Source organism: Pogona vitticeps, chromosome ZW-PAR, assembly GCF_051106095.1.
Source record: "Pogona vitticeps strain Pit_001003342236 chromosome ZW-PAR, PviZW2.1, whole genome shotgun sequence".
Classification (NCBI taxonomy): domain Eukaryota; kingdom Metazoa; phylum Chordata; class Lepidosauria; order Squamata; family Agamidae; genus Pogona; species Pogona vitticeps.
The window spans coordinates 6239512-6265127 of NC_135800.1; the positions used below are offsets into that span (position 1 = coordinate 6239512).

The following is a 25616-nucleotide window of genomic DNA, read 5'->3' on the forward strand; positions in this document are numbered from 1 at the left end:
TCAGTGGTGGAGCCCCTGCTTTCCATAGGAACACTGCCTCCTCTCCCCAGGAACTCAGCAAAATCCTAGAGGAGTGGTTCCCAAACTTGGGTCCCCTGAGACTACAATTCCCAGAAATCCTGGCTGGTGGGGAAGGCTTCTGGGAATTGTAGTCCAAGAACATCTGGGTTCCCAAGGTTGGAAACCATTGCCCTAGAGGGGACTGCTCCAGCTAGGTGAGAGTGTCAGGCTGAGAGCTACATCAGCCCTAACAAGCAAACCCAACCGTGAGGGATCATGGCCGTTGCAATATACGTAAATCAGAGGTTGGATGTAATAAGGTACAAGTAACGTAACCACCGATGATGAGTAGTTATTTTTTTGGATAATGAAGGTGTAACTCGGTTACATTTGCAAGGAAGATCAAAGTTAGTTTCCTGGTGAGATAAGTAATGTTTTCTAGCTCTAACTTTCATCTCACACTTTCAAGGGAAATATCGAGGCATTTTCAGAAACATTACCAATCCGTTTCTCTCCCCCCCCCCAATTCCAATAATTTGGAGGGAGTAAAAAAAAAAATTACAAGTTACTTTTGAACAGTGTAACAAGTAATGATAAGGCTGACTGTAGAATTCTGGGAGTTGTAGTCCAGCCCCTTCATTTCTAAATGTGAGTCTGGAACAGTACCTGCCTTTTGAAAGTAGTGGTAAAAATTACGTGTTATTCTCAGAGGTAGTTTGTGACAAGAGGAGGAGGCACTTTCTTTGAAATGTAGAGGATGGTCCACACCCCCTGCTTATCCATCGAAAGTTACTTTGTTCCTGTTTCACCCATTGCTTTTCAAATGTGAGTTTGCTGTGCCTTCATTACCAAAAAGATAACTAGTTGCAAGCAATTATATTACATGTAACTCAGTAATTCCAAGCCCTGCTGACTATCCATCCATCCATCCATCCATCCATCCATCCCTCCCTCCCTCCCTCCCTCCCTCCCTCCCTCCCTCCCTCCATCCATCCATCCATCCATCTCTTTATCTGTCTCTCTATAAACAAGGCACTGGGGGAGGGCTCATCTGTCATTTCTTAACCAGCCTGCCCCCTCCAGCTCAAGAGGAGGAACAGCAAGGTAGGTGTGTGTGTGTGTGTGTGTGTGTGTGTGTGTGTGTGTGTGTGTGTGTGTGTGTGTGTGTGTGTGTGTGTGTGTGTGTGTGTGTGTGTGTGTGTGTGTGTGTGTGTGTGTGTGTGTGTGTGTGTGTGTACACTGAAGACTCAAGGGCAGCCTGAAGGTTGCTTGCTTTCCTGTCACACCTGCGTTTCCCCCTCATGGTGGCATCTGAACATTTGCCACCTTAATGGAACGCATTGGGCACAGCTCTTCTCCAACCAGAGAGTTAATTACTGGCCTCTAATTAATGACTGTCTTAAAAGGCGATTGCTGAGCAAGGTGAGGAAAGAGGTCGACTTTGTATGAGAAACCGTCTGGGAAGAATCACCGTCTCGGCATTTCTATGGTTTCCACAGCGTGAAGGGCTGCCTGTTGGTTACCTTCAGTGGAAATCCATTAGCTGGCTAGCCCCTGAAATGATGGAATATTAAATACTGTACATGTGAAAACCTCTTCTGAGCATCTCCAAGAGCAAGAACAGCATTTCTCAATGGAACATGTCTCGATGGCATGTCCACATCAGTTTTGGTCCAGTTCAACCAACGTGGCTCCCTCTAAATGATTCTGGGAATCGTTGCCTATTCCTGAGCCCTTGTAGGGGAAAAGACACCTCCACTTAGCTTTGCTTCTACCCCTGGAAGGAAGGCACACAACATCATCCTTGTCAGAACTGCGTTCAAGATGGCATGAAAGAGAACCCCAAATCTCGATAAGGAAAAATCCCCAGGGATGCTTAACCTGCATATGTAAATGTCACAACTAGTGTACGGGATTTCCAGCAAAGGAGCAGAAATACTCTGGAAATTCTCAGCACTGGACAATTTGGGCATGGAAGCGTTCCATTATATTCCTCTTGCTCGCCATCTTCCACCTTCAATCGCAGTACGTCTGCACTGAATATGAATTTTCAAGGGTGGCAGAAATGGAGAAGTTTGTGCCCACATTCCCCACTGGTGGACAAAAGCGTGCAAGTCCTGAAGGATTACAGGATTTTTCTTCCATCCTTTTTGGGATCTCAAGGAATGCTAAGAGCAAATTTACAGGAAAAACGTTATGGTGAAAAAGAAAAGCAGAGACGGCTCGGCTTGGAAAGCTACATTGTGCCTTTGGAGGGTCCAGAACCAAACTAGATGGTACAGGGAACACATCCATAGAAGTAGCGCTCCCTTTGAAGGTAAACAGCTGCCTGTCAGTTCTCCCATGAGCCCTCATGGGTCTGCCAGCGGCCAAGCAGCAGATATAGTAATCCTGGTGCTTTTTCTGAGAGAGGAACATGGGGCTTTGTTTTCCATCTCTCATTTCTCAGGCATAGAGTTTTGGAAGGGAAACACGGTGAATGCAGGAAATCCATGTTTCTCTTTACACACCCACACCCCAAAAAAACCCTCCCACATCTCACAGTGAGCTGTCCCCAGCTTGGTAGCTCCTTCACTCTTTGTCCTGGACATTGTCATCCCCCCAAAGGACACTTTCCCATGTTTTTGCCCTGGATTGCTTGACCGTTCCTCTTGTTTGTGGACGAATATTAGAGATGAGCAAATAACACGTTGTTTTGAACCACCTTCTCCTTCACCCGGCTGTTTGTTCCAAGGCACCAAAACAGAGATTTCTGAGAGGCCAGATTGTCTGCATTGTCAGCTCAGAGTCGGAGGCAGATTTTAACAAGCCCCCCCCCCTGGCAGGACACAACCCCCTTCTGCTAGCATCCTCACCTGTGCCAGGGAGGAAAACCAGGGAGAGAGGTGGAGAGAAGCGGGGGGGGGGAGAGACCAGGACAGTCCTGGAAGCAAAACACAGTCTGTCAGCCAGGTTCATTTGTAGGCGCAAACATGCCTGCGGGATCTGGTGTGTGCCCGAACAAAGACTGCCATCGGGAGGGCTGGAATGGTGAGGAGGAGCGATGTGGTGGTTAAATGCCTCGGCTGGAGAGGGATTCTGCAGAGAAAAGCAGGAGAGGATTCCTCCCAGCCGCCCGTAATGAATGGGTGGTACTCCCCGCCACAAGATGGGGAGGGAAGCAGGCGCCAGCTGAGATGGCACTGAAGGGGGGGGTTAAACAGCTGCCACCTCCTCAGCTGCTTGGGAGCAAGGCCCTGTGGCTCAGCAGGGCTTCCTTCTGAGTAGACCTGACCGAGCTTGTTCTTCAGAGATACTCATCAGTGGGTACACCAAAGAGCCTGTGGCCCTGCGGGTGTGGTTGAACACCAAGTCCCCTCAGCCCTGGCCCACAGCAGTGGTGAAGGAGAATGGGAGTTGTAGTCCAAAACACCTGGGGCTGAGTGTAGCAAGTGATGCTTCGTTACAGTTCCACGGCCCTCAACTGTATCGCTTTCTCTTCTCATTACTTGAAAGTACCCCAAAATATTTATGTTCGAAAAGATAGCTAGCGTGCCGTACCAATCACATCTCATTTCAGAGGGTGAGTCTCCATACAGTGTGTAACTGTGAAGAGTAACTAAAACATTTACAGTTACACCTCAAAGGGAATGACTTTACTCATGGTTATCCTATAGTGATGCTGTGATTGCACAAAAGGAATTTATTCAGAGTAACTTATATACAGTATTTATTACACTCACATCTTGGAACTCAGGTTGGTGGGTTTAGCCCCATTCTTCCCTACTTTGTCCTCACAATGACATCCCTGTGAGTTGGGCCTGGCCAAGGAGACTGGAGAGAAAAGAGGACCGGCCTACCGGTCTGACAGTGGGTATCGGGGGAGAGGAGGATTTCAACCCAGATCTGCTAAGTCTTAGCCCAACACTCCACTAACACTGACCATTTCTTTCCAAGCTGTGATTTGGAAGGCTGCACTCTCCCCATCATTAGCTACTAGGTCTGTGAGAGGCTGCGTGGAGGATCTGTCTTTGATGAGTTGGTGGTGGAAGCAAGCAGGAGGCAAAACTCTGGACACTTTCTCTCCCCCTGGAGCCTTTGCTGGTCGCGAGCCTTTCTCCCTTATTTTCCCAACCAAAGCCAGGCTATGCCTGTCCTCCTCCCCACGGGGGTGGAAGAGCTGCTGCATCCCCTCCCAAAAATGATTGCGCCCATCCCAGTCAGCCCTCCGTGGCAGCCTGCCTTAATTGGCTCTGTGTGCTTTGCAATTAGATGCAGAACGGATCGCCATCACCCCTGACCTTTCCTTGCACAAGCTGGGCCGTTGTTTGGACCTCTGGCTTAATTACAGAAAACGTCGGCATCAGGGCACAGATGTGGAGGGACACCCTTGGCATTGTCGTGGGCTCTGATTTGATGGCATGTTGCAGCACAGAGCGGGGCAAAGGTCTGGCGTGGGATGGCTGAGGAGGGTCTTCCTCTCAATCTCGCGAGATGCTGAGTCTTCTCCTTGTCTCTGCACCCATGGAAAATGAGAAGGGGAAGCTTTAATGTCACGCTCTGTGTTTTTGACATTTCTCGTGGCGGATTCTTGGGTTGCTGCCCATCTGCCCTGCCATTTGGAAGAGCTCCGAGGGTTACGCCTCTTCATTTCGTTTCTGCAGCTTGGGATTTCAAGAAGACCTGTCCCTGGGCAGAGGCAGATGAGAGAGAGAGAGAGAGAGAGAGAGAGAGAGAGAGAGAGAGAGAGAGAGGAGGAGCTTAAGTAGAAAGGGTGGAGCTTGGGAGCTGGCCTGCAAGGTGCAGGGGGGGGCAGGTTTGGACTTGATGGCCTTATAGAGCCCTTCCAACGTCACTATTCTATGATCCTATAAACCTGGTGGGTTACACGTGGAGTCAGGACAAATATTAGGTTTTATCAACCTTCTCCCATCTGTTGTCTTCTGTCACCATGTTTTGCCCTCCGTACATCAGTTGAAGAAACCAACCAACCAACCACATTTTAAACACATTTTGGGAAAAAAAAGTTATAGTTTTGGGAAGTAACACTTTTCCTTCCTATTTCTCAAAAGGCATAGATGCCATTACTCTTGGTTACCTATGACTTAAAATGCAAATAAGATTTTAGGAGGCCTGAGCACAACAGCATGGGGCACAGCATGAACCGGTATCTGGGCTATGTAATATTCCACTTCTGCCGTTTAGTGAGGGCATACCTCGAAAGGAACCTGAAAGTTAACTGTAATTTACCATTTTCCACAAAAGGGGTGAAATAATTCCTCACCATCTTGTGGTCACAATGTCACTTGGCTGTACGTAGGTTGTTAGGAGAAAGGATTCATTACAAGTGAGTTCTCATTTGCAACCAGCTATTTCCATATTCTTATTTTTAAGTTTTAATAACCATATTTCTACAAATGGCATTCTGGAATTGTTACTGACATGCTAGTGGGAAATAATTAAATACACTTTTAAAATACAAAAAGGGTCACAAACACCATGTCTGCAGTGTTTTAGGAATAAGTCATAAGCTTATTTGTTGCTCCTTAGAAGTAATTTATTTATTTATTTATTTATTTTATTAGATTTTTACCCCACCCCTCTAGTCAATGTCTTCTGTAATAACATGGTCACTTGTTACATTATGCCCCCTTTGTTATTCTGCCCACCACAAGAGCATAGTGTTAGGGAGGGGGTAATGTTAATAAATGACATCCAAGTTCTGTAAGGAAGGTCGTAGAATTCATGCATCAGGTCTCGGGCAGTTTCACAGGACTCAAGGAAAGTATGGGGGTGCGATGGGAGATGGGAAGACCCTCTGTTGTTTTTGCCAGATTCCCATCCAGGGAAACCCTGCCTGGCTGAGCGAGAGAGAGAGAGAGAGAGATGTTATCTCCTGTCATTAAAATGGAACGAGAACATGCCAGGTTTTACACGGAAGGGTGGGTTATAAAATAACAGGAGCCAAAGGCATCTTTTCTTTTTTAAAAAACGAAACAAACAAGATGGAAAGAAAAGCTGGTTGAACGAGGGGAGCAATCTCTGGAACAGGTGCTGAAGGAAATTTTAGTTACATTTCACGCCCCGTGGGTACCCCAGCGCAGGTGTATTAGGGTGGGGGGAGAGCATTATTTTTAATAATGGATGGTGACATTTCCAAACAAAGGAGGGCGGCTTAATGGCGCTGCTGCTTTGATCGGCTGGGCGGCTGCCTCCTGAACCGGAACAGCCCGAGCATCTTCGGCTGGCAGGGCTTCATTTATAAATACTGGGGGGATGGGGGGGGACACGAGGAAGACGAAGGCCAGATGCACTGGTCGGCAGCCTCCCCAAGTCCCATCCCAGTGGGGAGGGGGCTCTGGTGTTTATAAGGGCTGTGTAGTTGTTGGTGTGTAGGGATGCTACCAAGGCCACTCTCTTTAATACTTCTGTCCTTGGGAGGAGATAGTCCTGCCCGCTTTCGCCCAGTGACGCCAACGTTATCCAAGCTGAATGGGAAAAGGGCGTCTTTTGCTCATTCTTGCCCTGCTCAATCCTGTGCCAGAAATTATGTCCTCCAAAGATAAACCCATGCACATGCGTGCAAACACACACACACACATGGGCAAGGAAAGCTGAATATTATATATATTTTTAGTTAAATGGGGATAAATAAATAAGTACATTGGTGGTGAATTTGAGCAGAAGCCCACAGGAAGAGAGAGATGGGAGAACACCGCTTTCTTTTTCAGGAAGAGCAAGATCAGCGAAGCCATGTGGTTTAGTGCAAGAGAAACTCCAGACCCTCTTTGCTCTGGCAGGTGGATGAGGTGATATCAAGGTTTTCAGGTGATGCCTTTTGCTTTCTCAGGGGTCCTCATGGCGTTTTTAAAAAGGAACACCTCCAGCTCACAGCCAAAGGGTGCCTTTTTTGGCTGGCGGGTGTCCTGTCTTCAGCATGTATTACAAGTTGAATCTACGCTGTCTGAGGAGGCAGTAGAACTTCTTCCTAGGTTCATAGGATTGCAGTCAGGACGGTCCTCGTAAATTGGCACTGATTTAGGCAGTTGTGTTATTTTGGACATGTGTGAGAGAGTTGAAGTTGTTTTGGAGGCACAAAAGACACCCACATACACACACCACCGTGCTGGGTTTATGACTTCAAAAATTTAACTACATGGCTGAGTTCTAAGTTTGGAAATCATCCCTAAATTTCTAGCATGATGTCTGGAGAATCTGACTCTCAATTCTTCAGTGGGGCAGGAAACAGCCCTCTGTATGTGCTCAGAAGCAGTCATTACTGTTAGTTCTCATATCCCATGTACGAAGCCCCAGCATCAGGGCCTCTGTTTACTTTGGCTTCCCTCCATTCTAGGTGTAGAGCGGAGGTGCTTCTGTTCTCTCCCACCCCCTTTTTTATTGCACCAGGCAAAACTGGTGGAAAGTAAAAGGGGGAGGATGGGGAGAGATGGCCCGCAATGCAGACATGGCTTTGTTTACTCCCCCACCACCACCACCCCGCTTTCCCCAAGCTTTGGCTATCTCTTGCCTCCTTCCTCTCCAGGCTCTACATTAAAAGCAAACAAAAATGGCAGTTTTTTTCAAGCTCTTGCAAACCAGACATTCCCTTCTGGGAAGTTTCAGGCGAAAAAGCACCCTAAAACTGTTTTTAAAGCTTTGCCTAAGTTTTTTATGGCACTAAAGAGGGTCTGCTATCTTGATTTTTTTAAAAACTAAATAACACTAAAGTTCTTTAAAGGTTCTTGGTGAAGGCAGGCATCCCAAGGCCACCTTGCCTTGTGAGCCAGATTCACTGGGTAAGGGGGCTGAGAAGAAGTGGGATGATGGGGAGCAAAGGATGGTGAGGGCGGAGGGGGCATACAAAACCCTTTCCTCTGAGATCGACCCTGGAGAAGGTTGTCATAAGTCAGAATTGACTTGGTGGCATGCATTTATTATGATTTATACTCCAGGTTATGGTTTGGGGCCTTGTCGAATTGTGTGTAAGGGATGCTTGGGGCAGATTTTAAAGAAAAAGGTTCACTCTCTTCCTCCACTCTGTGCCTTTGCTTAGCCCCCCTCCCTCTTTCCACTCCTGAATAGTGGCTAAGTGAGAAAGATGTGGGGCTGGGAGGTGGAGAATTTGTCTCATGGCCTCTGATCCTCCAGCATGTTCACATCTTCTGCCCTGAAGTGCCTACACAGGCGTTGATGAAGTGCAATGGGAAACATACTGTGAAATCATGCATAGGGTCAATGGGGTCGTCTTTAATTTCAGCACCTCAGACAACTCCTTTAATTTTGGGCTTAAGCCCCTGATCGGACTTGCCACCCCACTGACTGTGACCCTCGCCAGCCCCTCACTCCATTTGCATGTTTACAGTGAGATTCTCTCTCTCTTTTTTGCAGTTTTCCCGATGCTCCAGGCATGTATGTGCTTGTCATGTTGCAAAGCACCACATGTACGGAAGATTCCCAGTTATCTCCACGCGTGCAACGTATCCAGGTTGCTCTTTTATATGTGGAGTTTTAACAGAACAAAACAACTGGGTGCAGGTCTGGAAATGCTACCAGCAGCACCTCATTAATGAGTGACAATTTACCTCTTACATTCCCTCTTTGGATTCTAGAAAATAACATAGTGGTTAGTTTCTTCATAGCTCTGGATTTTTTAAAAAAGAAATGGAACTGTGGGGGCGAAGTCCCAGTTCATCTGTTTCCATTTTGGAAGCAGAGAAAATAATTGGGAGAGATAGGATCTGGACAGAAAGACGGGTAAAGAACGTTTTAAAGATAACTCCTAATAGCTGTCCTTGCATGTAGAAAGCTTTGCACTTTCCCCTGAGAGGCTGATCTTCTGTGTGCAAAGAATTTCACCTTGCCTTGCCTCCTCACTGAGCACTAGGCCCTTAACTAATGGATTGTTGTTTCAATCTGCTAAAAAATGTTGCAGCAGCTACATTGCAAAACACAGCCCGTGGGTTGTGCATGTGTGCATTTTTGAACCCATCCTCAGAGCGAACAACAAAAAACCTTCAGTCTTCCTCTAATTTTCCGTAGATTAAAATGTGAACCAAACTAATTGCTTTGCTTTTGAGAAGCTGCCCCCACACAAAGCCTGCCTACTTTTTTTCCCCCTCCAACACAGCAAATTGATTTATAATCGGTTGTTAATTCTTTATAGCCTGTAATTTGCAGAACCAACAGCAGCAGCAACAACAACAACAGCAGTAGCAATGAAGTGCACTGGAAAATGCAGTGTGGGAGAAGGAGGGGAAGGGACTGTTTGGATTGAGGAGAACAAAGAGGAGCCGGGAAGAGGGCATGCAACCTCAAAACAAGGGCTCCATTGGGCTGGAGCAGGCGGGCACAATTTAGAACCGCCCTTATAGGGCAGAAGTGGCTGGAGCTGGACATGGACTGGATTTCTGATGTCTGGGGAGAGCTGGCCTTCCCATTCAACTCGCAGGCTGCTGGAAAAAAAACGGCAGCTTTGACAGACAGGGTCTGTCCTTTTAGTTTCAGCAATGGGTCTCCAGTTTGCTTTCAATTAAACAGACATCTCAGCATTATAATTGGTTTAGTTGAGTTCTAGCCTGGCGACTGTTGATTTGCTTTTTAAAAAAATCTGAACCGCCTTTTAAAAAACAAACCTGTACTTGTTTTTTTAATCTTGTTGTGAGGTACCTTGAGACCAAGTTTTGAGAGATGGGATATAGGTCAAGACAAACAAACAAACAATCCTTGGCATCTGTCTGCCCTATAAGATATATTCCTCAGCCTGAGCATCTGGGACTGAATTGGCTTACAGGTCCCATCATCCTCAGCCAAGGGAGTGATGGAAGCTGTACTCAATACACCTGGAAGTAGCAGAGTTGGGGGAAGTCCTGCACCGCAGATTTTTCTAAGGGAGGGAAGGCTCCACGCCACTTTGTTTCTGATTCTTTTTGGAGTTTCCATGGTCTATTTGGCTAAAAATGGGGGGGAGGAATGATGCATTGCTTAACCCCCCTCCCCCTTCTCCCCATCAATATAAATTCCCTCCCCCCAGCTGTGGCTAGTTCCCAGATTTAATTTTTCATTTTATTAATGCATGTCCCAAAGATGTTGTGGTATATGCCATGGAAAGAGGAAGGAGGAGTTAAGAAAAGGGAATGGATTTCAGGAAAAAGGCCAAGGATTCCAGAGAATGGGCTGGGCAGGATGAGGCTCAGCACCCCCAAGACATGCCACTGGAGTGGCCCCAATGAGCTCTCAACCACGTTCAGCACTTTCCCATTAGTCTAGACTCTGGAGGCATGCCCTTTATTGGTGACCAAGTTGACCCGGACCACTGGTAGCTTCCCAATCCGGAGTTTGGCTCCAAGGTCGCTCAAATCTTTCTTAAAGACTTTTAACAACTATGGTTTCATTTATTATTATGCCAATCTCTTTTCTAGCTTACATTTTATTTTCTTTATTTAAAAAAAGCAACAGGAGGTCACGAAAAACCAATGAGAAAGGCAGCTTTATTTTATTTATCATTGGCACCTGTATAATGCCGTACTTTATAAAAAAATGTTATAAACTTTATAAAAAGTTACTAAATGTAACTTTCCAAGCTCTGGCTCTTCCTTGGTGATGTTTTCTTAGAGATGTACATTTCTGCCCTTGCATGCATGAATCCTGAAAAGAAAGAAGGCCAGTGAGTTGCTTTTAAAAAGCACCTCCTTTGATTTATCCTTTTGTTCAGATGTAAATAAGTCTCTTTGTCTCACCTTCCTGAAATAATTTAGGAAGTTCCCTTTGGCTAGACAAAAGATATGGAGATCAGTCACAGAGGGGGAGAAGGAGGGAGGCTTTATTATTTTCTTTATAGCTTCCTCATGAACTCCGGGTGCTTTGGCCTTTCAGGAGACCCCATCTGCTCTTCCCGCTTCCCATCTGCTTTTACAAATCCATATATCTGACTCAGAGTAGCTTCCCAGACAGCTGACTGGCAACCTGGGACCCAGCCTCATGCATATCCAAGCCAGGGACGTGAGGCAGACTTGCCAGATTCTTCATTCTTGTCAATGTAGACTCTCTCCACCCCATGAGAGACCTTGATGCGAATCTTTAAAGCCCCAGCAGGTTCTTTTCTTTCAATGCAAGAGGGAAACAACAAGCAATGTTGGTCTCATTTTGAGCAAAACACCTCTCTGTAGGCCTTTTCTCTTTGCCAAGCCAAGGACACACACAGAGAAAAAGGGAGCAAGCTCAGAAGGTCTGTCTTGACTGACCAAAAAGACACAAACAGCCCATCAGGTGCTTCTAATCTTTAAAAGTCCATGCATCAAGGCAACAGCTGTGGTAGTTTTGCACAATTTGCCTTATTTGCTTAATACGCATGAAAATACAAGTGTGTTTGCATTGAATTCCAAATGCAGAAATAGTCATAACCCTGCAGGACCTGAGGTCCCCACCCGACCCTGTGATGAAGACATTACTTGGAGAGATGGACTTGGGAATGCTACTTACTTCCCTCATTCCTCTTATCTATGCAGGTAGTTGGGCGCTTGCAGTGAAGGTGTCATGATGCGAGCTGTGTGATAAGCAAACATGGATAGATTAAGCAGGGGTTGGATTCGTGGTCCTTTGTGGGTAGATTAAGACACAGGATTGATTGATTGATTGATTGATTGATTGATTGATTGATTGATTGACTGATTGACTGACTGACTGACTGACTGACTGACTGATGGATTGATTTGACTTATGCACTTATAATTCTGCACAACTCACAGACTATTCTCCTAGAAACTGGGACACCGGGCAGTTCACAACAAGATTAAAAAGCAGTACCAATAGAAACGGGGAAAAATTAAAAGCACAGTTTCACAATACCTCAATAATAATTAAAAATAATAATAATAAGCAGCAGCAGTAGTCCATTGAAAGCCCCTTTCTCCGCAACCAAGGTCAATTGCCAGATGCTTGATGTTACTCCTTTGGGCAGATCTTCCGTTCAAGAAGCTCCCCATAATAGCTGTTCTGATGGGAATGTCTGCAGGTTGCAGGTTCTGCCATGCACTTCTTCTGTCTGCCCACGGAGGGAGATTTGTGCCTAGCATTTCATGTGAATGATGACGACTCATGGAAAGGAAGATTAGGAACATTCTGCAGATACAGAATATATTATGGTAGAAGTAGTTCAGAAAAAGGAGAGATTATTCAGGGCATAAATAAATTAAATCTCTTTCCCTCTCCATCCTTACCCGTCTCTCTGATTCCCTCTCCCATCACTAGTTCAAATACTGAACCCCTACGTCGGCATGAGGCTTTAAAATGTAATATCCCGGAAATGTAGCATATCATGTAGCTCATCAGGGGTGCAATATCCTGGCTGGATTTTTAAAAAAAATTTTTTTGAAAATACAACTTAGCATATGTTCCAAAAGAGGCAGCTGCGAAGCTTGTGAAATGTGTCTTTGGATAAATTATTGTCTGGAAGGTGCAATGCCAGGGGGAAACTTTGCAAGGGGAAGGAGGGATGTGGAAAAGTGAGATCATAACTGCAAAAGGGAAGGAGCAAAGGCAGGAGGAAGGGGTTGGGAGAGAGTTGAGTTTTAGGTTCATGCGGCTGGCTCTCCTTGGAAAACAAGAGGGCTGTTGGGCTCCCAGGATAGCCCTCAGAAGAAACCCTGATCCAGATGATCTATTCTGACGCTTCCAGTTGCAAAGGACCAGGAAATGTGTTATAACTGATGGCGTCACCCAGATTTTACTTGCAGCACTTGCTAAAATTATGGAAGGAAACACAACTGGTCGTACCATGAGGCAGAATGGGGCAGCTGCCTTAGGTTGGAGGAGATACCTGGGTGCTCTGTACCTCCCCACCCCACCCCCAGCCAGCTCTATTCGGAGCAAAGAAAGGTCTTGTTCCACTACCAGCATTAAAAGCACATGGAGGATTCAACCAGGAGCTTCTGCTTGGGGAGGAACATCCATCGTTTTTTCTCCTCAGGCAGCCAAATGTCTTGGGATGAAAGTAACTCGTTCTGAATGTACACCCATCCGGGAAAAGCTGAGCCAGTAACTTAAGAGGACAGAAGTAGGCCAAGACTGGAAAAAGGAGAAGTCCCACTGGATCACACTTGCCTGGGATTGTGTTCTTTGACCCCCCCAACCCAACGGCTTCCTCCTGACTTAGGGCATCCCGTTGGATCACAAAGCCCATCTGGCACCACCATGATTGTGGGAATCACAGAACTGGAGTTGGAAGAGACCGTGAGGGTTGTTGACTCCAACCGTCTGGTGGAGGAAGAAATCCAGAGCTCCTGCACCTCACGGAGAACCCACCACCTTCCAAGGTCATCTGTTAATCATCTGTTGCCACCAGGAAAGGTCTTCCGAGTGTTTACCAATGACAAAACCTCTTGTTGTTGCTCTTCCGTGTACCTGGAAGGCCCCAGGCTAGGGAGAGCCATTCTATTTAAAGCGCATGTGTGTGTTGACAGCACAGCCTCTACCTAATAACAGGGGATGAAGTTGTTTATGGTTGCTCCCTACACTCCAGAGTAGAGACAAGGAGAGCCTTGGGATCAAAAACAGGTTCTGCCGCCATAGAGCTGTAGACCAGGGTGAGAAGGAAACCAGTATGATCAGGGAGGCTGGCCGGAGGGGGCTTGTCAGGGGTGTGTGCAGAAGAGGAAGCCCAAGGAGAGAAAAGCGGAGTGGAAGGCGCCAGGAAGCAGCAGAAGGAAGCCAGAACGGGAAGCTCCCTGTTCTCCCGTCCTGCTATAAAAGAAGACAAGGCTCTGAGATACCTCCACCAACAAGATAAGGGTCAGAAAGACAACCTCTGCATCGCCTGGGCTAAAAGCGCCAGCCGTGGGGGAGGCGGTGGAACAGTTTGCAAGGGCCGGTGATGGAACGAGATGGACAACAGTGTGAAGGAAGGGGATGAGCTTGGACCGTGGCCAGGCCAGGGCAGAGTGGGATGCTGGATGTTTTTCTCCAGGCTCTGCCCAAAAAGCTGGCGGAGTGTAAAACTGGAGGAAGCAGAGGAGACCCAAGGACACCCGCTGGCTTCTTTCTGGAGCAGAAGGCACCGGCCGGCTGTGAGCGATGTGCTGGCGGGGGCATCCTGCTATGGGCCAGAAGGCCCCTCTACATAACAGGTGCTTTTTATTCTCTCTTTTCCATACCGTCTTGCTACCGTGCCTATGTTTTTATGACCTCCCTCTCTCCCTCCCTGCAACGAGTTTTCTTTAAAGACAATCTTCTGCCTCATTCTAAGTGCATTGGCGACATCTGACTTGACTAGACAGGGTTTAACTCAGACAATTGTTGGTGTAGGATGGTTGGCCACTCAACATCTTGGGTGTGGCTGCTTGTGTCTTCCTCCTCCTGTATGGCTTGCGAGGTCTGCTTACATGATTTGGATGTAGTGGTGTAGTTCTTTGTTCTATGGAGAGAGTAAAGACGAGCTCACATGCCTCAGGGCACTGTGCGTGAAACCCTTTCCCCATTCCCTATCCGACAGCTGCTTTGCTTTCCTTAGTCAGACTGGCCACCCTGTTTGAGATTCAGTGTAAATGGGGTCCCAGGTCTTTGTTCACTGGCTCTGTGAATTTGTGAGACCACCACCTTGCCTTGATGACTCCACAGCATTAGAGGGATCCTTGGAGAAGACCCATACCTGATGAGGCTAAGGCCAGCTAGCCCTACATACCGGTTGCCCACAATGACTAGCCAGAGATTTCCAGAAATCCTGTCACCCTCTGGATCGCCCTCCGCCCTCCTTCCAGCCCATATGGGACACAGACTAAACCAGGATCCTTTTTTTTTTCTTCCTCCATCTCTGTCTTTATGTAACATCACTTTTGTAAATGCCACCAGCTGGAATTTACCTACGGGCAATAAAACATGTTGAAATTGAATCAGAAGGAGGACCCTGGGAGAGAGAAAGAGCCCCATAAATTCACCTGGGGAAGCAATCCTCTGTAATAAAGTTACTCTCTTGTTCTGAAACATGTATATTGTATGGATTGAACTGTTAATGTTCCCGGCTTGTAAGTTCCTCCATTGGAGACCTGAAGCTTTAACACAGGCCACCTAAATTTACAACCCGGGGCTGCTGTTTGTCTTTTTTAAAGGCCCTGTTCTTCGCTGCCTTCATTCTCTGTCTTACTTCAAGGGACTATTGATTCCTGAGATCGCTACCTTCCTTCTAGGCTTTCCAGCAACAAGGAGGGTGGGTGATGGGAAGGGGCAGCATGAAAACTGATAGCCAGGAAGGCATGCCAGAGGCTGGACGATACCTGGGGGGGAGGGCAGACTTCGGACAGCCCTGTTGTCAAGATCTGCCTACAAAGTACAGGTGGCATAAACAGGACCCAGACTGATGATATCTTGGCTCAAGGGTAGGGTTTTCTCAGATTTGGTATTAAGGCATGCTCAGAGGTACCCTTGTTGTTTTCATTATTTTGCATTCTGCTGCTGCTACGATCTGCAAACTAGTCCTGAAATTCATAAGCAGGGTACTGCAATATCCACCAGATGCATGGATATAATTTTTCCATTGTCCCTGAATGGCGCACTCCCATGACATCCCCAGGGGTCTCAGCCGAGAGATCAGATCAAAAGGGGTTGAAATGCCATTTATTCAGAGTATCTGCAATATTAAAATGTGTCAAATATTCAAATAATTAAATATCCTAATTTAAAATGTTATAAATGCAACCGATTGTCTCTAAACGATTGGCGTGACAAAAAGCCCATACTGCGATAAAGAGTGTGGATTAATAAAATCAATAAATGCCAGCAGCCACAACAAACTTCCAGATAGTTTTAAAAGCTAAGAGGCTTTTAAGATAAAAATCAAGGACAGTTCCATGAAGTTCAGTTTTTTAAAAAAATTCTCAGCAAAATGCGTTTTTTTTTCCAGAGCTTTCTTAAAAGAGGAGAAATATCATTCTGACTCCTGCTTTGTCAGCTTCCTGAAAGAATCCATTTAGGCTCTATAGGATGCTGGAGCAGATGGGCCCTTGTAGAGGGAGCACCTTTAAGCTTGCACAGAGTGCCTCATTCCAACATGTTGCTGAATGACCTCAGCGCCCCCCCCCCTTGGGGCTGCAGACCTCTCCTTTTACCAAGTTGGCCCGGGAAGGACCAGTCTGTGAACACACGTGTGCTCTCAGGCTGATCTCCAAGATGATGGGGTTGTTGGTTGTTGTTACTCTGAAGATAGTTGGAGTTGTCCTCCTGCTAACAGATCTGGAGGGCTCTTGGTGGTGGGAGAAAACTGGAAGGGACACTAGCAGTGAGGACAGGATAGTAAGAGCCCACAGGAAGTTTCCTAAGCAGGAAATACCAGCAGTCCTTCTTGGCCGGGGGGGGGGGGAGGAGAGAAAACAGTCTTCTCATGACACCCATTTCGCTGATACGAGATGGGGGGAAGGAGGTGGAAGGGACCCCTGCAATCGTCTTCCCTTTACTTGTGAAACAATTCATTTGGAAAGACAAATGTAGAGCTTTTGTGTGCCAGATGTTGAAGAGGTAGCAGAAAGAGGACTCGGAAGGAGCATTGAATGACCCTGCCTTAAACCAAAATCTCCATTTCGGTTGCTGGTTGCAAGGAAGTTACCTTCTTTTCCCATTTTTGTAGAAATATGTGATATTTTTGTTGGCGGAACGCAGCGGGCCAGTGCTGACTGTGTGGCCTTTGAACAGGAGGCTCCAGCTCCTTACGCTTGTAACTGGGCGAAAATAGAAGACAATACACTTGCTGATCAAGGAACTAAACTATACCACCGAGCGGCAGCCCAGAGTCTACTCCCAGTGTCTGACTAAGAGATAATATATAATCTCACTGATTGCTGCCCACAAAGTCCAACAAAGCCACAGCTTCCCTGTTTGGTTTGAGCTGTGACTGCCTCTCTCTCGGTTTGTGGTATTTTCAAAGCCCGATCACTGAAGGAGGAGGCCGCCAAGCAAGGACGGGTGGCAGCCTCTCAGTCCTGCTTCCTCTCCTGCATGTCAAAGGTTTTATTCTGAACTTCTCTCAGGAAGCAATTTATGGATTTTTGCAGTATTCTTATTAAAAAGGAATTAGATGCAGTGCTGAGCTCTCTCCTTTGGCAGCAATTCAACAGGTGTGGTTCTTCCCAGTGCAGAGGAGACCACGTTGTCCCTGTGTTTCTGTGTAGCTACTAAAGATACCTCTTGCGAAGGGGGGGTTCCCCTTAATCTGCCTCCCCTCCCATCCCTCAAAGCTGCCTTTTCTTCTCTCTCTTGCTAATTAGCCAGTTTCAAGCAACTGTTCCAGGTTAACAAGTGTCTGTCTTTTTTTGGAAGTCACAGTCATGGCTGTTTTTAAATACTTGTTTCATGCAAACTCTCAGCAACCTTGGGAAATAATTGAGGGCTTTTCCGATCTCTTTAAAGTGAGGAGGGGGTTGGACAAGGGACCTAAAGTTTTGAAAAAAGACCCTGGGCTCTTTACCCCCTCCTCCATCCCTCTCTCTCTCTCTCCAGCATAGTCATTAAAGAGTCACTGGACCCTTTCAAGTGTATGTTAGCGGGTAGAAAAATTCAAATTTAAGTTCTGTGTACGGAAGAGATGCCTGGCTTCTGCAAAAGCGTGGGAAAGGTGCCGTTTGAAGGCTTTTTTTTTTGGAATTTTGGATTTCTGAGGATTTCTCACTGAGCAGCATCTGGGAGGCACTGCTGCGCTGGCAGAGATCACCTTGAAAATTGGGACGAGGGTGGTTTTCTTGAGCAAAGCAGGTGCAAAGGCCAAGGAATCCACCCTCTTGATTAAAAAGTCGAGGAGCCTAGGAGTCTGGAGATAAGCTGTGAGAGGGGGTTGTCTAGGACAGCAAGTCTGAGAGAGAGACGATACATAGACATCCTGGAAGAGGGACATAGAAAGCAGAGTGAGACCCTCAGTATGCCTCTAGCCCAGACGAGTCAGCTGTGGCTCTGAGGCTGGGTTTAGATGGAATGGGTACCCATCCATCTCTGGAGAGCCTGCCTGGGATTCCCTGGTCAGCTGTCCCACCCAAGGACTAACCAGGCCTGACTTCACTAAGCTTCCCAAGGAAGAAGAAATTGGTGGTGTTGATTGATACCCTGGGTGTCTTTGTCTCAATGACTCTCTCAGTCTTATTCCAAAGAGCACTCAAGTGGCCTTTCCTGACCAACAACACCCATCATCCCCAGTTACGGCACCATCCAACCATCAGGAGTAGGTTCTGTTCCAGGATTTCCATGAACTTGCCCTCCTCCCCTTTTTTGAGACAACTAAATTCTGCTGCATTTGGGCACAGCTTGGAAAAGTTACTTTTTAAAATGGCAATTCCCAGTAACCAGTGTGGGTTGAGGGAGTCTGGAACTTCCTCCCCCCCCCCCCGAAAAACAAAACAAAACTCTTCTAAACCTCTGCATTTGACTTGATCTTATTTGTGTGGGGTCCTGCTCTGCTGAGAAAACCCTGCATTTCTCTTTTCTTCCTTTTCATCTGATGAAGCCCATGTGAATTGCTTGAGGAAAAGAACTTAGGCTTTTAAAAATGAGCTTGACTGTGTTTTTCCTCCAAGGAAGTGTGAGCGCGCACCATCCCCTTCCTTTTCCTCCTTGTTATCTTTGCAAATGCCCTGTGAAACGGATCAGGCCAAGAGAATAAGAGCCTCAGGATTTTGTTCAGATTGGATGAGAACTGACACAGCTTTGAAAAGTCACTTTTTAAAATGACACCTGCTAGAATCCCAAACCAGGCTGGAGGATTGTAGCTGCTGAGATAAAGAAGGGGCCTTTCCCAGGCTCTGGATCAGAACTTTAACACGGAGAAGCAAGCAGTATTTATTTGGAAGGTAAAACCCCAGTGAGTGCTTCTACTGTGCCTCTAGCTTTAAAAAAACAAACTGTAGCCATAGCGGGGGGGGGGGGGGGACTTCCTGGCCTATTTTTCCTTCTCTTGTTGTGACGTGGGTTTCATCGTGACAGATTTAAGGAAAAATTGCATGCAGTCAGGAATGATGAGGGAGATCATACTTCAGTTCAGCTGTCAAGAGAGATTAATTCTCCCAGTCAGAAGCAAACTGCCATGAGTTACAGGCAGGACGAACCCCTGACAACAGGAGGGTGTGTGTGTTTGGGGCAGGAATGATGGCTCCTGCCAGGGGAGGTCTCCTGAGTTGATGACACAACCCACGAGCTTCTTTGACCCTCCCGCCTTGCCTTCTTCTGCCCCCCACAGCAGCCACTTCCCCCTGTCCTCCCCCTCCAAATTCCTCCACTGATTTGGGGGTGGATAGGGCCCATTTGTCCTCCCACTCCCTTTAGGTTGTGCTTGGAAAGCCATTTTGCAAAAGTAGTTTGTTCCCATGTCTTCTTTCAGTGTTTTGCAAGGTAAAATTCATTGTTGTTACTCATTGGAGTGGTAAAGGAAAGGGTAATTTTGCATTACCTGTTTGATTTTTCTTCCCCACCCCTCCCATTAGTTTTAGTTCCCTTCAGGGTGGTTGCTTACAGGCTACCATAAAACCTGAGACATCCTTGTCCAAAGGTTCCTAAAAATGTCCTTAAAACGGGACAAGAACGCCAACAAGAAAGCATGAGACGAATGCAGTGACTGTGCCCCACTCATTGCGTTACAGTGGAAACGTGACTTTTCCCAGCCTTGTTGCAGTCATAAAGTAACTTGTTACAGGCGGCTGTGTGAGTTGTAACTTCCCAGCTCTAGGCAGCTGGCGATCTTTGGCGCCAACAGAGGCAAGTGCGCAAAGCCAGGATGGGGCTGGCAGGAAGGCCATGTTGCCTAAAAAGACACCCACCCATAACTGGGTCAGCTTTGTTGCTGGCCCAGGGCATGTAGAGTGGCCGACAGCTCCCCTCCTCCCATGCAACCAGGTCAAGATAGAGAGTGACCCCAAACCAGTCAAGTCTGTTCCCTGTGGCGGCCACAAATGGCTGTCCTCATCCCTGGTGGTACAAATAAAGCAGCAGCAAAAGGAAGCGCTGCCGATGGGCTGAATGCCCACGAATACGTTGCACTGCCCACTGCTTCAGTCTGGCACTTTGGGGTGGTCTCCCACCCAAGCACTGACCTAGCCCAATCTTCTTAGCTTCTGAAATCAGAGGAGAGCGCTGTAGATCGCCCCCCCATTACATCTGCCAGAGATTCGCCCAAATGGCCATTCTCCCTCGGATCAGTGGAGGGGGCGACCACCCCTGTATCTGCCCAGCCCTGCCCTTACTTAGATCCCACCATGTATTTAAGAAATGGCACACCCAGGGAAGCCCCAGAAGGAGTAACCTTTCCTCCCGTGTTTTGCCTCGGTGAAATAGTGGCGCTTCCCACATCAGACTGACCTCAGGACAGGCCTTGTAATTTTCTGCCGTCCGTGAAAATCCTGCACCCTCGCTTTCTCCTCCAAGAGGGAAAAGAGCTGACGGTGCAGTTTCTGCCCATTGGAATTCTCCCTTAAAGGGCTTTCCAGGCCACTAGCGTGGGACGTCCTGTCCTTTTGTTAGATGCTGGATTTCAGCCAGATTTTTGTGCCAAGCTCTGTTCTGGAGGGATCAGCACCCCTTCGGAAAGTTCCAGAGGGAAAGTCTGGAATGGGACTGAGGACTTGAACAAATACATACATGACTTCCGTCACCACTGAAAAATCCTGGGGAGTCCAGTGAGTTTTCTATTTGTCAGCCAGAGGGTGACTTAACTGCTGTTGGTCTCTACAAGATTTGTCGGTTTCTGGTTTGTTGTTGTGAAAAAGTATTTTTGTGCAGATAACATAAACTGCAGGAAGGTGCAACGGCTGCACCTCGGTTGCCTGGGCTTTTAAAATGTGGAAACCAGCGCTGAGTAGCTTTCACCTGTTGGATCGGTTGCTCGGTCCCTCTGTTTTGGCTCTGTCTGTGCCCGTGTATGTTTTGCTTCAGAAAGGGTAAAGGCACAAGCGCTCCGCAGAGACATTTTGCACAAACAGCAGAAATGTCAAGGGAAAAGTGCATCCTCATTCATCTTGCCGGTTTGCTGGAAGCAGGAGGAGTCTCGAGGGCCTTGAGAATGACTGACTTGAGATGTCTCAGTGAGTCAAGGCTGCCTCAATAAATGATTGTAGGGAATTGTCTTCCCATCCCTAAAACTGAGACCTTCTTCCTCTTCTAAGTCACCTTTGTGTTTGTATATGAGGTCAGTGTTCTGGAGACGTCAACACACCTTGTATTTCCCCCTCATCCATGCTTTGCATCCGGGCTGGTTTTCTCCTTCTGGTTCAGAAGATGAAAGTGCATCCCCATTGACTCTCTGGATGTGACTTAGTTGCCATGGCTGTGCCCGATCAAATCCTGCAACTTGTAGTTTAGCAAGGTGCTTGCAGTCCTTGGCTAGAGAGCTGAGCTGCCTGGCTGCAGGGGAGTCTCGGGGCCACCCCTCACCCCCCCCATGACAGAGCCTTGGTTTCCATGAGTTTGAGCCATGGCAGCTAACGTGGTTCCAGACAACGACCGCTTGCGTTGCAGGCCTCAGAGAAGTTGGCCTGAGGCAGTGATCAAAAACTACCCATGACTCTGATCTGTGTTGGTGCCAAACACTGTGATCAGTAATGCGATGGTGTTTTGCATCAGGTTGTTTGACTGGAGGCCCTTGTGGGTGAGCCAGTGGTTTGTCCATGGTGAGACCCTGCTCTCTTTGATGATGATGATGATGATGATGATGATGATGATGATGATGATGATGATGATGATGATGATGATGATGATGATGATAATAATAATAATAATAATAATAATAATAATAATAATAATAATAATAATAATAATAATAATAATAATAATAATAATAATAATAATAATAATAAAAAAGGCATCCTGTTAGAACCCTGTTAAAATCAGCAAGAGGTTGTATGCAGGTTCAACATGAAATATTTTACTACCTGTGGTGGATCAGGAATTGGCAGCCCGCATATACACACAGAGAGAAACGCCCATGTTCCAGTCTAAGGCGGCTTCTTGCTAAAGCTGCCTAAGGCAGTGGTTCTTAACCTTGGGTTACTCAGGTGTTTTTGAACTGCAACTCCCAGAAACCCCAGCCAGCACAGCTCGTGGTGAAGGCTTCTGGGAGTTGCAGTCCAAAAACACCTGAGTAACCCAAGGTTAAGAACCACTGGTCTAAGGTACCCCGGGCAGGTAAGGCAAGGCACTTCAGGTGGACCTCTTCTGATCCTTGATCATAAAAAGACAATCACCATCTATTTTAAAAAGCCACCCATTTGCTGCCCTTTTCCAAGACACCTGAAAATGTTTGCCCAATGGTAGGCTTAGCCCTGCTTGTATGTCTTGTGCCCCGCAAAGTGCCCTCACCTTTCAGGAAGAGTTTCCAGGACCGGACTGAGTGAGATCACCTCCTTCATTGGTCTGTTTTCTGGGCTGGCAGCACTGTGTTTGTGTGTGTGTGGGGGTCAGTTTGTGAGTTCACTGGAGGACAGGTCCCCTTCTGCCAGGGCCCAATCTCAGGTGTTTCCCACTTTGCCATCCCCAGCAACCCCCTCCTCTCTCGCACACTCTTGCACTCACTCAGGGCTCTGCTGTGGCACCATCTGCTTCCTCTTGGCTTGTACAACACTGCCACCAGCTCCTTCTTGGCCCCGGCTGTGTCCCTGCTTCACTTTTGGCTTAGCGTTTGTTGGCGAAGGACCGTCTCTGCATGCAGAAAAGCGCTGCCCACTTGAAAGCCACGAACCTCTGCTGGAGACCTTGCAGACTTGCAGAGTGAGCGAGCCAGCATCGAGCTAAATGCCGAGCCGGCCCTACTATGAGGCAGAGGCGGTTTGCCAGGTCTCGGGGCAGTGTTGGCTGAAGTCTTTGGGTTGGAGCTGCTTCTCAGACTCCCCAAACAGAGAGAGATCTCGGGCTGAGCAGTGCCGGAGGAAGAGGAGGAGGAAAGAGTTTGAGTTTCCGAAGCCTGGAGGCCCCAACTCCGTGCTGGAAAATCATTCCCTCTGAACAATCAGGCGTTATTGACCCGAGCAACTGGCGACTGCTGGGAAACACCCTCCTGGCATCAGAACAGTCTCTGGCATCAGCAGTAAAAGTTCTCTCTTGGCTTTTAATTTGTAAGAGAGCTATGCGACCGTAGGCCCGGCTTCATCACGCCAGCGAAAACAGAAGAAAGAAAAGTCAGGATGCTGAAGCGAAGGGCGGGTGGATCATACAAAAGTGTGCATGCCGAGTGTCAGCTTTTCTCTATCGGGAAGGTGCCCCCCCCCCGTCATCCTCCCTCCTCTGGGAATGAAGAATCCCTCTTTAATGAAAAAGCAAAACGCCGACGAGGCCGCGGCGCTCCATATCTGCCACTCTCTGCCACTTCACAGATGCCACCAGGCTCACCCACCCTGTTTACCTTCCGGCAGTCTGCGCTCACTGGTTGCCAATTAATTGCATATCGGTGTCTGTTCTCTTCCTGCAGTTCTGGATAAACACAAGGAAGGCAGAAGTTTGACAGAACCGACTCCTGACTGCTGGGTGTGGGGCGGGAATCCGGGAGGGGGCATGAAATCTGTCATTGTCTGCGGCTCCTTGTTTGTTGTAAAGGCATCTTTCGAACTCAGCATCTCAGGGAACAGCTGCGCATCAACTCTTTGATGCTAATTATAGCATAAGACGGTACGACACGCGGGGGCGGCTTTACTAGGCATGGAGGCCGTCCATAACCACTCCAAAAGAAGGAAAATGGAAGATGGCGTTGTGGAGAAAGAGTCAGAGCTTCTTTGCCCCAGCGCATTAGCAGAAAGTTTAGAAGTCCTGGAGGAGTAACAGTTTCCATAATCCTTGTTGGACCTGTTGCGTCCCTGTGTTGCATCTGCAGTCTTGAATCAATGGGGCAGGGCTAAAGAGAACAGCATGTGGGGTGCAGGCCAGAAAGGCCAGCCCTTCCTCTCATCCCAGGTGGCACCCCGCTTCTTTATTCTGTGGGGGGACAGGCTTGGTGGTGAGGGAAAGGCGCTCTGTACGCACTCAGAGGCAGGTTGCTAATGCGACGCCTTGCTTGTCCGATGCGTGAAATCTCTTCTACCATCCCTCCAAAGAGGCGGCAGGGCCACCTGCACAGTAAAAGCGTGAAGGCTTCACCTCAAGCAAGGAACAAAGGCATGCCGTGAAAGCGGAGAGTGGCAAATTAGAAATAAATTAGAGCAGCAAACCGAAAAGGCCTGACAAATCAGGACAATGTTTGTTCCCCCATCTGAAGCAGGAGAAGGAGAGAGAGAGAGCACAGACACCCACAGCGGCTGGAGGAGTCTGAACGCTCTGGTGGGTAGAAAGCCCCTTTCCCTGCGTTCTCTCTGGGTCCACATGGAGGGCAGCAGGATGGGGGCAGGAAGGGCAGGAAAAAGGGGGTGGCTGAGCCCCAAAGAAGCTGCAGAGGCTTTAGTCTGTGGAGTCCCGGAGGGTCTCCAAGGGATCTGCCCGAAGCCAGTATGGTTTGTTTGCCTTGCAAAAGCCTAGGATCCGGAGAGCAAGCCGATCAGGGTCAAGGATGTAAGGCAGCCCTCTGTGTGTGTGGGGGGGGGCTTCTGCATTTGTAGGGGGATTTTAGGTGTTCAGAGCGCTGTGAGAAAGTTACCTTTTGAGCTGGTGAAGGAAGAAGCAATGAGGAGGAAGGAGGACCAATAGAGGGTAATGGCATAGGGGTGGGGGTGGTCCTGAAGAGGATCCAGGTACGACTGCTCGCTCCCTTGCCCTTTCTGTGCCTGTAATATTCCAGATGTGCCCAAGGTGAGGATTACAACTGGAAGCGCATCGGGGAGCCGGAAATTGCAGCCCAAGGAGCAGCAGGAGGCGTTTGTAACCAGGGCAAACCTCGGGCCCAGCTGGCTTGTGAGCCGCAGCGCCTCGTCCCTCGTCCCCTGCGAGCCCGGGGCGAGGAGCGAGCGCGCCTCTGAGCTTCTGCAGAGTGACGCTCCGAGGGGGCGGGGGAGGGCCGGAGAGGGAGAGCGAGCGAGCGCCGAGCTGGGGCCCGAGGACAGCCGGGGCGGCGCGCCTGGCGCACGGGAGCGCGCGGGCCGCGTGAACGCGCCCCCCAACCCCGGGCGGAGGGCGGCGGCGGCCGAGCGCGGCGGAGTCGGGCGCCCTCCTGGTCCCGCTCCGGCTGGCCCAGGCGAGGGAGGGAGGGAGGGAGGGCGGAGGGTGCTGCTGCCGCCTTTGTCTCCTCCTCTCCCGCGGCGGCGGGGCTGAGCCTTCGCGGCGATCGGGGACGGAGGCCGAGGAGGAGAGCCGAGCCGAGGCCAGCGCCCCCCGGGCTTGGCCCGCGCCCTCCTCCTGGCCCCAGGCGGGCTGGCTGGCTGGCTGGCCGGGGCTGAGCCATGGTGGCCGGCGGCGGCGGTGGCAAGGGCGGCTTAGCAGCGGCGAGAGACCGGCGGGAGTCGGCCGCTCGGGCGGCGGAGGTGAGGGCGCCGGGAGCGGGGAGCGGGCGGGCCGGCTTGGCTCCGGAGTCCCTCGGAGGGCGATGGATGCGCCATGGCTTTTTGCGCGTCCGCCCGTCGGAGTTGCTGGGCTCTTGCGCCAGCTGCCTTTCGTTCGGGTCGCGATCCTGGCTCTTCCCCGGCTCGGCTGCCTTTGGGGGTCTCTCCCGCCCCCTCTACCGGGCAGGCCCGGCTGACTCCGAGCCTCCCCCCCCTCCCCGACCGCGG

General features: G+C 48.7%; 1 protein-coding gene across 8 annotated transcripts in view; it reads left to right on the forward strand.

The window, feature by feature from the left end:
- DAB2IP (DAB2 interacting protein) overlaps positions 1-25616 on the forward strand; it is a 152284-nt gene that overhangs the window by 70414 nt on the left and 56254 nt on the right. The window contains exon 1 of one of the 8 annotated variants that reach the window (XM_072984964.2): positions 11498-14099. The exons of 6 other annotated variants lie outside the window; for them this stretch is intronic. In XM_072984964.2, the coding sequence (XP_072841065.2) occupies positions 14047-14099 (53 nt within the window). In that variant the 5' untranslated portion in view covers positions 11498-14046. Of the gene's footprint in view, positions 1-11497; positions 14100-25136; positions 25371-25616 lie in introns of those variants that run through there. One more of the 8 variants, XM_078382664.1, reaches the window with a different exon arrangement.